Raw genomic sequence first — 15,194 nt, 5'->3', positions numbered from 1 at the left:
AACAGGGCAGTTCTTGCAGCTTGCAAACTGTTGCCTTGCGGATCCTGGCGCACATGGAAATGAACAGGGGGGGGGAAAGCAAAAATTGAACGGGGCTGGTGAACATGGGCAGTGGGCATGGCATGGCAAAGGTGAGCAGGCAAACACAGCCCGCAGAAGAAGGCCGCTGCAGGCAAACATAGCGGGCAGATGAACTGGCCGGCACAGGCCTTGAAGCAAACACGGCCAGCCGATTGCACAGGCCTTGCAGCAAAACAACAGCTGCCGATGAAGTTGGCCGGCCTCCGCCTTGAAGCAAAACACGGCCAGCCGATGAAGTTGGCCAGCTCTTGCCGTTCAGTGGAGGTTGGTGGAGGGAGTGCGGTGGTGCTGGCCACTTGGAGGGCGGGCTCGGACCTACCTTCCTGTCTCCCTCCCACCTATCGCCTTTGCCTGTCACTGTACATACCCACTCCCTTAATTTGTCAAACCCCAATTTAGCCCCAACTTATTTTTTTTGTTGTTTTTATTTTTACTTACCCACTATAAATCGTCCCCTAACCCCCTTTATCGTCCTTGTTCGGCTAACCTATCCTGTCACCTAGCCTACTCCCAACCCCTACGTTCCCTTCCCGGAGGGGAATAAGGGAGAGCTAGCGTCCTGTGTCGAGGCCCAACGAAGCCTCAGAATGGCCTCCCCAGAGTTCGGCGATCTAACCCAAAGTGGGTCCAGCGGCCCACAACGAGAGCGAGGGGATGGATGGTGCGGAGGGGTACATCTCCTAATCTACCCTAACCATTTAACTGTTAAACTACCCCGGGGCTTTCAACAAGCGCCTCTCGCTTAAACTATTGGTTCTAACAACCCAGATTCCCGTCGCCTGTGTTGGTGTCCTTACAATTTCGGGCCTCGCCCCCCAATTTTCTCTCCGTGCCCTCACACGGTCTCCTGGCTGGGACACGTGGCTCCCTTTGGCAGGCACGACCCTCTGCCGAATCTCCCGCTATGGCACCCCCGGGCACTACACTGCCTCCGAGCCTACCAGCTCCCTAACACCGGGGAGTGCCCCCCATGGCACCTCCCTGAAACGCACACGTGGCAGGCCGGCCTCCCGGCCCCCTTTCCGAGGGTCACCCGTGCCCACTGCACTGCCCACGCGGCTAATCGCTGCCCGGGCCCCCGCACCAAGCAGGCGCACCCGTGCCCACTACTCTATCCCGGCCCCCCATGGGCCCTTGGCCTACCGCGGCCGACTAGCCTGGTGCCCGGGGTACCCACTCAGCGATACTCACCTTTCGCAGCCACGCTCCCAAGCCCGTCAACAGGGCTCCTGCACCCCTCCAAATGGGTCTCGAGCCTACTTTCCCACCAACAACAAAACGACCTCCATTTTTCAATTTGACTAACCCAGCTAACTCACTCTACACTGACCCCGGGGTCCCTTGGGCGGGAGTCACTCCTCCCCCCAATCACTCATCGCACCATGCATTCCCCATTCGCTCCATACACACAGACCCGCTGGCCTCACTCACTCACCAAGCACATGCCTTCACCTCATAACTCACCAACAACTCTTCAACACACACACCACCGAACTCTGCCATCCTTCTAACTACCTCCCCTAACTAACTCGTGCTCCCACGTCGTCCCTTAAACTATAGCACGTTCCTTTTAACACTACGTAGCTAAACTACGTCAACTCTACACATTCACTGTCTGTCGCTGTCTCCAAATCATCCCATTTTATTTCCCAACCTAAAGCTCACTAAAATCCCTCTAACTAATCCATTCCACGGACTCCATGAGGACTTACCCCTGCCCCATGAAGTCGGTCTAACTAAGCTAACCCTTCCCCCTAACTAGTTTTCATCCTGTGCCCAGGTCAAGGGGGTCTTTCACCCCTTGCCCAGGAATCCTGTACACCCGAAAGTGAGGCTTGCTTTTTTTTTTTTTTTTCATGCGCAGCACCTGCGCGGCAACTCAGAGCTCGCGCACTTTGCACCTGTCCGTGACGTCATGCAGCTGCACGTGTTCCTCGTCCCTCCTTGGACGGGACCATCCGGCAGAGATACCCCTCCTGCCGGATTCCAACCGCACGTGCGGCCATTTCGCGACGTCACCGTGCGCAGAAAAAAACACAAGCCCCACGTCTCGAGGGGTTCCCCACGCGAACACATGTGCTTTGCCCGTTGGAGCTTAACACACACGATCGCGTGGAGAACCCGTCCGGTCCAAATCCATTTACCTGCCTAAACTTTGTCCGTCCGCGGGATCGGCAAATCCACCGCTGGCGTTTCCGGACCGGGACTTCACTCTCGCAAGCGAGCACGTGGTGGTCTCGTGCGTTGCACAGCACGAACCGCGTGCTCACTGCTGGGTGAACCCGGCACGGTCCTCGAAACAACTACAGCCGCTACTCGGCTTTCTTTCCTCTGTCGCCGTCTCCGTCGCCATTCCACACACGCATACCTGCGTGTCACGCCCCACACAGTCCACACCATCACATTCACACGGTGAGACGCGGCTCGTGCTCCCGCATATAACCGACATCTCCCTCTCATACCGCTCTCTCACACACACGGTCTCCCTGGCACACAGCGACCTTGCACACGGCCGTTCACTCACGCGTGCCTCACTACTCACACAAACCATACTACTCACACGTGGTGCTCCATTCACTCGCGCGGGGGCACTCACCCGCGGTGCCTCACCCACACACGCGAGGGCACTCAACCGCTGTGCCTCATCCACACACCGTGCCTCACTCATACACGCGGGGGCACTCACCCACGGTGCCTCACTCACACTGGCCGTTTCACTCACACACACGGCCTCTTCCACACACGGTGCCTCATCCACACACGGCGTGCTGGGAAGCACGCACTCCGGCACCATCGCTACCACACCACTCACACACGGGGTCGCTTCCACACACGGGGACGCACTCACACCTTGCACCACACACACAGGGACAACCACACTGGGGATTTGTGTCCCCACAAGGGTCTCCGGGGCCTCTATACCCCCCAAGCTCTCCGTGTACCCGTCCACAGCACTCGTCCCCTCAACCTCGCAAAACACGACCGAACTCACCTGGTCGTGACTCGCCTCAAGGGGGCATACTCCCTCCCCTCGTTCCTGGAGGAGGCCATCCCGCTGCTCGCACCGGGTCCCTACACGCTCCGCGAGCTCACCCCCATTATCCTCCACTACCTCCGTGTGTGTGTGTGCGTCACTTACCCCGTCCTCACCGTGCAGTCTCTCCTCTGTCGTTCCCTTCCCGGCTACCGTCACTGCCAACTCTTCACCCTTTACCTCCCTTGTCTCAACTATTATTTCCTTTGTCGTCACCTCGTGTCTCGTCTCACACGTTTTGGTCTCCCCATTTAATTTTTCCCTTTCGGTCATCGTCACGACCCTCGCCCAACACGTTCCACGAATTATTTTTTCACCCGCCTCCACCGCGGGCCTGTCAGCCGTTGCACCCCCTTCCAGCTCGTTTGTTCCGACACGTGGAGTCGCCATTTTAAGTTCCCTGCCCACGGCCTTCATGCCCGCCTGCAGGCATCGGCCCATGTTCTGCGTCTCACCCCGGAACTTTTTCATCTCTTCCCTCATTTGCTGTGTATTCGCATCCATCGTTTCGTTCATGCCTTTCATTTCGTTTTTTATTTCATTTGTATTTGTATCCATCGTCGTTTTCACTTCATTCATTTGTTTGTTCATTGCCGCCAGCATGGCGCATAGCTGGGCCATGTTGGATGCACTCAGCTGAGCCGTTTCGGCAAGGGTTGGGGAAGGGTCTTGGTGGAGAGGGGGGGGGGAGGTGTCATACACCGCGGCCGCTGCCGCCTCGGGCCCTGGGTTCAGTTGGGCGAGTCCGTGTTCCTGCACAATCAACATTTCCTGCTCGGGGATTCCATCCTGGACCATGGATCCTACACATTCTACATCCATTTCTAATACCCCCGGCTCCCGCTCGCCTTGAGACGCCATCTTGCTTCTCGTGAAGGGTTAATTTGCTCGCTCGTAATTTGGAGGGAATCGGGGGTCGCTTCTCTCACCCCTGGACCGATTCCCGTGAATTTAGCCGGAGACAGGAGAGCCTGTTTTCCTGTTCTCCGATACCAGTGCCGCGAGGAGGGCGATGAATTTGTATCGCACGACCTGACACCAGTGTTGCGGTCTTCGCGCCCGCCGGCGTGCGATGGCCACGTAACTCGAATCGCGGCGCGTCGCCCACCGGACGGACAATCCAGTCGTGACCCTCTCGGACTAACGCCGGGAACCAGTCACGGGTGGACCTTTCGGTCTCACCGCGATCGAGCCAATCAGCCCCCGCGTGGGATAGGGTTGCTCGCCAAATTCGAACTACCTAAGTACCCACGCGGAGGGTAGACCGGGCGATCGCACCTCGCCGCAGGTCGACTTCGGACACGGGCCATAGCGACCCGTTCCGTACTATCAGAATAACCGAGCGGTGTTATCGTCGACCTCGACGGTTCGATTAATTATCGGGCGTATTCAGCCCACTACCAACCCTTTACGTGAAGCAAGATGGGGATTCAATGGAGGAAAAGACGAAGCGAAGCGGGAAACAGTTCAACAATAAAGCACATTTATTCTCGGCACACGGGAAGCACACAAATACAATTCCACCAAATGCACACAAAAAAAGAAAACACAATTCCATTTACACAAAAAGCAAACATAAAAGTGAAAACACAGTGCAGAGCTAATACCGACTACCGAGCACACGGCAACACTTATACAATTCTACTTCACAGACGGCGCCGACAACACATACCCAAAACCAAGGAAAAGAAATACCCTCAAGAATGAGGTAGGCCTGGGGCCGAGACCTGGTCGGGCCTACCCGTCTGGTGATGAGACGCGGAGCGGCGATGCGCCCGCAACCCGCGGGCCTCGTGGACAGTGCCTGGCAGGGGGGTGGGAACGGGGCCCCCTTGGTCGCACTATCTCAGCGCGGGGGGAACAGGAGGGGGTTGCTGATGCTCGGGGTATAGAGGATCTTTATTATCTGCGACGAGCGTCTCCACCTCGGCCAGGTCGCGCTGCCGGCCTCCCTCGGGCGCGCAGCTCCTTGCACGACGCGAGCACCCTTCGTCCGACTCGCCGCCTCTCCACAGCTCGTCCCCTCCGTTCCGACTCTCCTTCGCCTCGTTCCGACCTTTACGACTCCCTTCTTCCTCGTTCCGACTTCTTACTACTCCTTTCTTCCTCGTTCCGACTTCTTACTCCTCCCCGTTCCTGTTTTGCTGACTCCCTCGTTCCGACTTTTACGACTCCTTTGACTGACGAACACCGTCCTTTTATCCCCCCGTAACTTCGCCTTTGACCCCCTCCCTTTGACCTTTCAACTCGCTCCCCATTGGCCCGAGAAAAAGTGGGCGTGAAGGCTTTTTGATCCACAAATTTGCATATATCGATCGCCCTGGGGGCGGGGCCAATTCGCCCCTCGCTCACCGATTGGACGGCAAAAGTGGGCGTGTGTCGTTTTGGATCCGTTTTTGAAGCAGAAAATCCGTGATTTTGTACACGCTGTTCAACGTGCGCCCTACACGAGTCCAGCATCGGTGCCCATGAGTGGCGCGAGACGACGGCGATGCGATGGTGGCGAGTTGTGACGGTAAAGGTCGTGGCGGTTGTGGTGAAGCGGTGGTTGTGGTCGGTGGTTGATGTTGTGGTTGTGATGGTGGCGATTGGTCCAAAATAAAGATAGTAAAAGAAAAACGGCTATCCTGAAGAGTCGCAGCTCGCATAAATGACATGTATTCCCACTAGACAACGGGTTTGGGCCTAACTACACATGCACTTACCGAGATACCTCACCTAAGGGACCTGAATGGTGGTTTGCGAATCTGGTAACCACAACAATATCTTTGCTAAACCCACCTACCCCCCTTTCCTACCAATGCAAGTGATCCGGATCTGACAATTTTTAAAGTGATTCTTCACAATTGAGAGATTGGGCGAAACCGATTAAATAGCACGATATCTCAAAAAGTTGTGGATAGATTCTGATGAAACTTGGTGGACAGGTTGAGTGTGTCACCACACCAAATTGATTCGATTTTGGTGAGAATCTGAATCTGACGATGATAATTTTTAAAGTGATTCTTCACCATTGAGAGATATGGCTTAGAAACCATATATAGCATGATATTTCAAGAATGTATTGGGCCAGATGTGTTCTCGTGGATCAGGCATTATGTGGCGGAGGTATGCGCTCTACCGAGTGCCGTTCTAGTTTTTTTGAAGTGATTCTTCACCATTGAGAGATAGGGCTAAACTAATATATAGCATGATAACTCAAAAAGTTGTGGGTGGATTCAGATGAAACTTGGTGGATAGGTTGGGTGTGTGACCACGACGAATTGATTCAATTTTGTTGAAGACCCGAATCCGGATCCAGATACGAGAATTATTTACTTTTTCAAGTAATTCTTCACCATTGAGAGATGGGGCCAAAAACGATATATAACATGATATTTCAAAAAATGTACTGGGCCCAAAAAGTTCTCATGGATCAGACATTATGTGGTGGAGGTATGCGCTCTACCGAATGCTCTTATAGTTCAACTTGTTTCCTTTTGGACCGCTGACTGCACAGTTGTCTTCTTGCACTGTCTTGAGCATCTGATTTAAGGCGGTTGATCTTTGGATTCTTGACCTCACACTATTTGATCATCAATTTCTCTGCTGTAGTAAGTTCTAAATTCAATTTTATTGTTACGGATCCGGGGTTCAAGTTTCGCCACAAGGGGAAGCGCTCGAGTTCCTCCCAAACACCCAGTCCTCAGGTCACCCGAGCATGTATAACTCTCCGCTCCGGTGGGTTGTTAAGCAACTACCAACCATGATTGGTACTGCCAATCCTGGCAGGGTGTCATGACTTTGCGTGTTACCGGATTAACTGTCACCAAGTGAATTTCATGTCCTTGATGCGTACTTGCATTAACTTTCCTGATCACGTGTAGCCAAGTATGCACCGGCTTACAAGAGCCAATAAAACTTTCCCGCTACACTACGTGCAGACTATGCTTTACTAATGGAGGAAAAGACACGAACTTGGTACATTTATAACGAGCACATTTATAAAGCAAGGGCAAGGAAACTCATTTGGAACAATAAGAAAAGGTTTTAATAGACAGCAATATGTACAGCAGGGAAAAGCAAGGATTTGTGGGGTGTGGCAAAAGAAATACAAGTATTTACAAAACAGACACAGGGCAGAGCTATTTCGATCTAATACTTACACAGGCTTTTCTAATACTAACATGACAGCTGCCATCAGAATCATTTCCCTAGGAAGGTTAGAGAGCAAAGTAAAATACAAAAGGATAAGGTGTTTGTGACCTCTTTGTTTCCTCATGTGGTTGACAGACGAACGCTTCCCATTTGCTGAGTAGGGGGAAGGGTGAGTAGGGGGGGGGGAGGAAAACTAAGAGTGTCTATGATGTCTGATTGGAGGAGGTGAGCTGCAGTGATGTGTGAAGAGGAAAATGTCAAGGTGTGGTTCAGGGTGGTTTTGGAAATGAAGCAAAGAACGTGCAAGAGAATGGACTTGGTGAGTGTAAAGAAGTCGGTAGTGTATGTGTAATTACTAATGGGCTAATACTGCTTCCATTGCTTCCATTCCGTTCTGCTCATCCCACTCGCTCCGTGATCCCAAGAAGAAGAAGAGCGAGACCAGAGGACCAAGCGCTCTTTTATAATTCTCCCAGTGGGGGCGGTGCTTGAGAGTGGAACAGGTGGAGCGATGGGTGTTCTCCAGCGCCCACATTGGTATCTGGACCAGTACTTGGGATCTAATAACTCGCTTCAATCTCGGGGTCCATTTAATATCTGGCTTCTACCTTGTGGGGCCATTTAAGAACTGGCTTCTGCCATGGAGAAAGGGGCATTTAATATCTGGCTTTTGCATTGGGGATTTGGGTGGGGGGAGGGGGAGACACATGTAATAATTGGCTTCTGCCTTTGGGGGCCATCTAATTTCTGTCTTGTGGACCATCTAATAACTAGCTTCTGCTCTGTGGGATATCGAATAGTTACCGCCACCACCAAAGGTGGATGGAGGTTATGTTTCATGTCTGTCTGTTTGTTTGTCTGTCTGTGAGCAGGATGTCTCAAAAAGTTATGGATGGATTCAGAAGAAACTTGAGAGACAGGTTGGATTTGTGTCAAGGACAAATTAATTAGATTTTGGTAAGATCTGTACCTGGATACGAGATTTTTTTTTTATTTGCAAGTGTTTCTTTACCATTGAGAAATAGGGCCAAAAAACTATATACAATTGGAAGGGCACTCGGTAGAGCGCATACGTGTACATCCGCCACGCAATGCCTGATCCACGAGAACATATCGGGCCCAGTATATTTTGGAAATATCATGCTATACAGTGCTATATCGGTTTGGCCCGATCTCTCAATGGTGAAGAATCACTTAAAAAAAATTCTATAATCCGGATCCGGATCGTCACCAAAATCTAATGAGTTCGTTCGAAACACACCCAACCTGTCCACAACATTTCATCTGGATCCATTCACAACTTTGAGATATCTTGAACACAGACAGACAAACAAAGGGGTGAAATTCTTCACCACCTTCACCTTTAGTGGCAGAGGTAATAAAACGTGATATCTCAAAAAGTTATGGATGCGTTTGGCTAAAACTTGGTGGGCAGGTTGGGTGTGTGATGGAAATAAATTGATTCGATTTTGATGAAGATCCGCATCCGGATGCGAAATATATATATTTTAATTTGCAAATGATTTTTCACCATGAGGAGATGGTGCCAAAAAACGATATTTTTAGCAAAGTTCAAAAAGCTATAGGCGAGTAATGACAGAACGTGGTGGATTGTTGGGGTAGATGATGAAAACGAGCCAATTAGATTTTGTTTAAAGTCTGAATGCAGATCCAGCCCATCAAGTGGGATACAAAACGTAAACTGTTCAGCCTGGTGGAGGGTATGTGCTCTACCGAGTGCAGTTCGAGTTTGCTCTTCTGCTTTATGGAGGAGGATATTGGGACCATACTCTGTGCAGAGTGTTGGTGCTGCCTCAGCAGTCTCCTTGGGTTATTGGGCACACTTCTGGATGGGTCGCCACTCCGACACAGTATACCAGCATGCTGGCACTCATTTTGCCGACCTTACAAGGATATGACAGGTCGAGTTAACCTGGTATTAATTCAACAGCTGAGCAGGATTTGATCTCAGGACCCTAGGATCCCAAACCCACCACCCTAACCATTAAGCCAACACCAGCCATGGCTTATGGGACATCTGAAATGTGACTTTTGGGTGTATTTAAGTACTGGCTTCTGTCTTTGGGGGGCATCTACTTTTGCTTACACATCTGTGTATCGGGACGGTGGGGCTAACTGATGACATAATTTGACCGAAGGCATGGAGGATGGATGATTCGAGAAACAAAGGACTTTATGAAGAGATAGAAATATCGAAAAAGGATGAACCGAGTATGTGGTGCATTGTTTATTAAAAAAGTTTTTTTTCCTCATTATTGTTTACGTAATAAATATACGGGGCCTCCTTCCTCCTCCTCCTCCTCCTCCTCCTCCTCCTCCTCCTCCTCCTCCTCCTCCTCCTCCTCCTCCTCCTCCTCCTCCATCGTGTAACGGTTTCATGTTTGGAAACATTGGTTGGTTTAAATGAGCTCACACGGCTCCCTTTGTCCGTTATCTGCTCGAGAAATGTCGAAACGAAACCAGACTCGGTGGTGTAATGATCGGAGCACCCGTTCTGAGTGTGGGAGCTCGGTGGTTCAACGTTCGAACGTTCGAATCCGGTCCCTGTCATACCAAAGACTTTTTAGATCCTCGTGGAGGATCTCTTAAGTCTTACTCACGTTGTTGTTCTTCATCTTCTTCTTGTGGACTTTTTTGTTTCACAGCCTGCAGTTTTCATCGAAACTTCCTGAAACTTTGTATGTATGTATATATATATGTATGTATATATATATATATATATATATATATATATATATATATATATATATATATATATAAAAATAAAAATACCCTGCGCAGACAGTAACCATCTCAGATTTTGAAAATTCCTCCTCGAAAAAAGTTATGACGTCAAAATATCTCCGCTAATGGAAATCGCCTAAAAAATTATCTCTGAAACTAGGCAAGCTGTTTGAATTCTGTTTGCGGGAATCGAACAGGGCATTAGCAGAGATGAATTACCGTACATATGATACATCACTATGACGTCATATCAATTTTCATGACGTTGTTCCTATTTTTTGACATTTTTTGTTTCACAACCCACAGTTTTCATCGGATCTTCGTGAAACTTGCCATGTATATGCAGAAAGCCCATGTGCAGGCAGTAACCATCTCCGATTTTGGAAATTCTTCCGAGAAAAAAAAAAGTTTACGTCATAATATCGCCGCTAATGGAAATCGCCTATACCATTATCTCCGAAACTAGGCAAGTTGTTTGAATTTTTGCGGGAATCAAGCCGGGCATTAGCACAGATAATTTGTCGCAAACCTGTTACATCACAATGACGTCATATTCGTTTTTATGACGTCATTAAGAGGACGAGGATCTTAGCTCATTTGAGCTTGTTAAGATGGTACGCGCTGTTCGTTGCTTGATGCTTACCATTTAAAAAAGTCTAAAGCTGAGACAACCCAACCATATGTTGGCAATTATTGCGCAGGCTCGAATGGCCTTCTGACTTCTGCCGTCCTGCGTTACTTTATTATTTATTTATTAACTTCACCTCACGACGAAGAGGAACCACGTGACGCGGTATGCAGCTGTGGTATCGATCAGCGAGGCTGGTTCACGCTTCTCGCTGTCGACGGTCTTTGCTTTTCGGAGAAACAAGCGATTTATTTACGGTGTACAAAGTGAAGTTGTAATTCGTTATCCGTGCAGCATGTCGACGATAAGACCACGTGAAGAAGGGGTTGTCGACGACATTTTTTTTTTTTTTTGATCGTGCGTCGAATGATTGACGTGAAAATGTTTGTGTTCGAGGTTGAGGCAGTTCGGTGAAAGTTTGCGAATTATGGTCGAGCGCCCGTTTATTTCTTTAGACTGGAGCGATCGGTCGCCGTGCTGCGTTGCGCGTCGTGTTCCACTAAGAATAGACGTCATCGCCACAGCGTCCGCTTCTCTCAGTTTCCCAGAATCCGCTGGGGCGCGTTGGAATGCAGCTGTTGTTGCTGCTCCGGCACGCTTCAGCTTGTTTCCCGTATGTCCTAGCCTGGGAAGCGGTGCAGCTGTTCCCCGGCCCTTGGACGAGTCGACGCGCTAGGAGTCCGTTTGGACGCCTTGAGGGCTCCACGTGCCCCCCAGGCGGTATGATCCGCTCAGTAAGTGCACTGAACTCGGAAGGGCCCATTTCACTGCGGCTATTGCGATCGGGTCTGGATTTCGTCTTTACTTGGGAGGGGTGGGGTTGAGAATTTCGAAAGGGGAGGAGTTGATCGTCTTTACTTGGGAAGGGGCGGGGTTGAGAAGGCTATTGTAATCGTCCAGTTTGTTTGTCTGTCTGTTTGATTGTTTGTCTGTCTGTCTGTTAGCAACTTTACAACAAAACGGCTTTAGCAAACACTATCAAATTTAATCCACAGGTCGGCAATGAACCTTGGACGACCCCATTAACTTTTGGGTTCCAATTGAATCAAAGGTCAAGGTCACGAAAATATCAAAATCGTTTTTCACTCATAACTTCGTCAAAAATGATCTGATTTACTTCAAACTAAGCTTATAGTGAACCTTATTCTATTTGTCACTTATAATCCTACCTATTCCTTCAGTTGAAAAATACATATTTGTGAAGATCGGTCGGGTCCGAAGTTTTGGGGGTCATGGTCATCAGTCAAAATTACAAATTTTACATTAAAACTAAAACATAGTTACGGGAAAACGGCTGGCTCAAACACTGTCAAATTGTATCCACAGGTGGGTAATGAACCTCGGATCAAATTTAAATTTGATCCCCAAAATAACTTTATGCCTTAAATGGGCAGGATTTGTTGTGCCTGGCATCACTTGTTTGGTATGTAATAGGTATATCCGATGATAAAACGATTCGCAGTAAAACCCATTTGATGGGCAGGTGTTGGTCTGGTGTCTTCCTTTTCAATTTCACGTGGGTCAAAGGTCAAAATTGGTCATAAGATAGTTTTTGGCCTGTTGAGCCCTTTATATTTAAAGCATTCCAGGCAAGACTTAGCGCAAAAATACCTTTCCACAGCCTATTCCGATTGAAGTAGGTAAACCTTGCTCAGGTGTCTTCCTTTTCATATTGCAGGTATCAAAGTGGATGAGATGGGGGTGGGGGGAGCACACAGCATGTTATATTCAGCTGTGATTGTTTGAGTTATTTTTTTAAATGTATTTTCTGGTTTATTTTTACTCCTTCACTAATACAATATTGTATTGACTCGTGAAGCATGAAAAGGTGTGACGTTAAATTAGATATCGTTATGGGTTTTTGAGAATGTAAATATTTTCTTGTGCTTGTATTCCGATAAGTTTTGCCTGAATGCCGTGTCTTTGTGTTGTGTCTCAGAGTTGTCGTGTCATATTGAAGAGAAAAATCAGACAGCATGAACTTTGGGTATTTTGAACATCACACCGAGTTGACAGTTTCAGAAACATTTCCATTGGACCCCAGACCGACTGATGTCATGACCTGTTTACTGCAAGTAATTGTGGGACACATCTGGTGTCAATTGTTTTTCAATATGGCATTAGACTTGTTTTCTACTTGAGAGATATTGATGGTGCTATTTTACCTCATTTGATGAAAAATATAAATAATGACCGTTTTTACAGCCATTTTTCCCTGCTGTGCAGGGGTTAGGCTTTTTCTTGAGGCAATGTTTTATGGCCGGATGCCCTTCCTGACGCCAACCCTGGTCGCCTCTTACAACACACAGGGATATGGTACGGGGAATACACCGGGACCAGTACACTGGTACTCACTTCGCCGACCTCAGATGGAAGACAGGCTGAGTCAACCCCCTGGTGTTAATTCAGCAGCCAACGGGGCTTGAACTCAGGACCCTGGGATCCCAAGCCACCACCCTAACCACTAAGCCAACACCAGGCTAATTTTACCTCATTTGATGGTTGTGTATATATTGTTATGGTTGTGGAAATTCACAGAACACCATTCAGGTATCCCAGAGATCAGTTATGTCTAAGTCTGTGTTCAGATAGATTTCCCCACCAAGGTCTAGAGGGGAATATTCGTGAAACCGGGCTGTGATCTTTGAGGTAGGATTATTCTTTGGCTATCTTTATTTTGCAACAACCACCACAACCGCATCTCAACAACCACGCCATCCACACCACAGCGCCAGCCACAACAACCACAAACCAACATCTCCACGAACACCAAAGGGCAACAACAACAACTCCATCACTCCCTCGGAAAGCGATGGTTGAAAGTATTCACTTTACAAGTTCCCTCCGAACTGGTAAACACGATTGACGGTTGGAACTCAACTCCCGCCCCAATTTCCCTCAGATCGGGTAAACAAGATTGACGGTTGGAACTCAACTCCCGCCCCAATTTCCCTCAGATCGGGTAAACAAGATTGACGGTTGGAACTCAACTCCCGCCCCAATTTCCCTCAGATCGGGTAAACAAGATTGACGGTTGGAACTCAACTCCCGCCCCAATTTGAAACGACAACTAATCCAGCCGATCTCTGTTGGAATGTTGCCCCCCCCCCCCGCGTGCCACCAAAGGAGGGGCGAGGCGCCAGGGGGATAAAAAGGCGCGCTGAATGCAAGGGAAGAGTTGTGGTTGTTGTGTGAAGGAGAGGGTCGTGTGGAGTCTATCTGGGTGCAGTCAGGAGTTGAGCTGAGTTGTGGAAGTCGAGAGTCGGTGGGCAGTCACGTTGGAGTCCGGAGCCTGTCAGGGAGCTGCGGAGGGTCGTGGAAGTTGTGGAGCCGGAGAGGAGTCGCCAGCCGGATCGCCGTTGAAGGCACGGGTGAAGTCCCGCGGAGTGTGGGCAGGGCCACCGAGGGTCGCCGAACCCGAACCCATCGAGTCGTCTCCAGGGCAAGGTAGCCAGCACGGCCTTTCGGAGCTTTTGCCGTCTCCACGGCTCCGTGATTATAAAGGCCTACGGGTCCAGTCTACCCCTTGCCTTTCCTGGGGTTTCTTTATATGAATGTTGTGGAGCCATGTCCTTAAGTAGACCTGTTGATAAGTAATTGTACATAATAAATAGACGGTTGTAGTTCTTCTTGCTCGTGTTTTGTCCCATACGTGCATTGGTTGCATACATGACTGCATGATTGCATACGTGCATTGGTCGCATACACGACTGCATGACTGCATATGTATCGTTTTATAAATAAGTGTCCTTGTGTGAATGTTCACCCATTCGTTGCGTCGTTTTCCTTCAAATTGAACTGCCGTTTTGCATTCGAAATAATAGCTGGCTTCTTAATAGCCGATAATAGAATTGGATCCAACGGGGCTTTCGCGATAATACCCAGCTCGGTTATCCCAAAACGGAGCGAGCTGCTTAAGCGGCGGCTCGTTTCCAAGCAGGCCCCGTTGAGGTACAGGTTCTCGGTAGTCTGCCCACGCGATTAATTAGGTAAATCGACCATTCGGCGATCAGACCCTGTAGCGCGGGTAGAGTGTTGACAGGCTGTAGTGTGCATTAAAAACACATGTGTAGCGGGATTTCGGCGTTATTCCGAAAGCTGCGACTAGATTGCTACGTCGGCGGGCGAGCGCGGCCGCTATTAGCTAAACGCGGCCGCCCGTATGCCAGCGGGCGGAAATCTGTAACAATATGTATACCAGGGTGGCCTGAAAGTCACTTTACCCCTTCCCAGTGAAGCATTGTTCTTGAACTCTTTTAATATACAGGTTTTATTTTACAGTACTTACAATAATTAATTTGTCATTATATCTGTATGTGCTCCATCATTCTTCTGAGTCAGTATTTCCACATACCATAGCGGGCGAGGGGGCGAGGGCAGAGGGGAAGGGACGGAGGAAAGTGCGAGAAATTTATCAGAGGTAAAGTAACTTTTGGGCTACCCTGTATATATTGTTGCAGGCCAGGGACCGGGAGCGAGAACGACCGCAAGGTGGGGGAAGTTATGTCGCCTCCCACCAGACTCCCGGAATTGTAGGCCGTCACTCATGGATAATTCCGTGAGGCGGCG

General features: G+C 49.3%; 1 protein-coding gene across 6 annotated transcripts in view; it reads left to right on the top strand.

Moving 5' to 3' along the window:
• NT5C3A (5'-nucleotidase, cytosolic IIIA) overlaps nucleotides 1-15,194 on the top strand; it is a 111,900-nt gene that overhangs the window by 12,046 nt on the left and 84,660 nt on the right. The window contains exons 1-2 of one of the 6 annotated variants that reach the window (XM_085892184.1): nucleotides 10,883-11,359; nucleotides 12,565-12,612. The exons of 2 other annotated variants lie outside the window; for them this stretch is intronic. In XM_085892184.1, the coding sequence (XP_085748310.1) occupies nucleotides 11,195-11,359; nucleotides 12,565-12,612 (213 nt within the window). In that variant the 5' untranslated portion in view covers nucleotides 10,883-11,194. Of the gene's footprint in view, nucleotides 1-10,882; nucleotides 11,360-12,564; nucleotides 12,613-12,667; nucleotides 12,701-15,194 lie in introns of those variants that run through there. 3 more of the 6 variants (XM_085892178.1, XM_085892179.1, XM_085892181.1) reach the window with 3 other exon arrangements.

This window comes from Eptatretus burgeri, chromosome 8 (assembly GCF_056783735.1).
Source record: "Eptatretus burgeri isolate ZD-2024b chromosome 8, Ebu_testis_v1, whole genome shotgun sequence".
In the NCBI taxonomy this organism is placed as follows: Eukaryota; Metazoa; Chordata; class Myxini; order Myxiniformes; family Myxinidae; genus Eptatretus; species Eptatretus burgeri.
Note: the sequence above shows the minus strand (reverse complement) of the source record. Positions and strands in the feature narration are given on the sequence as shown.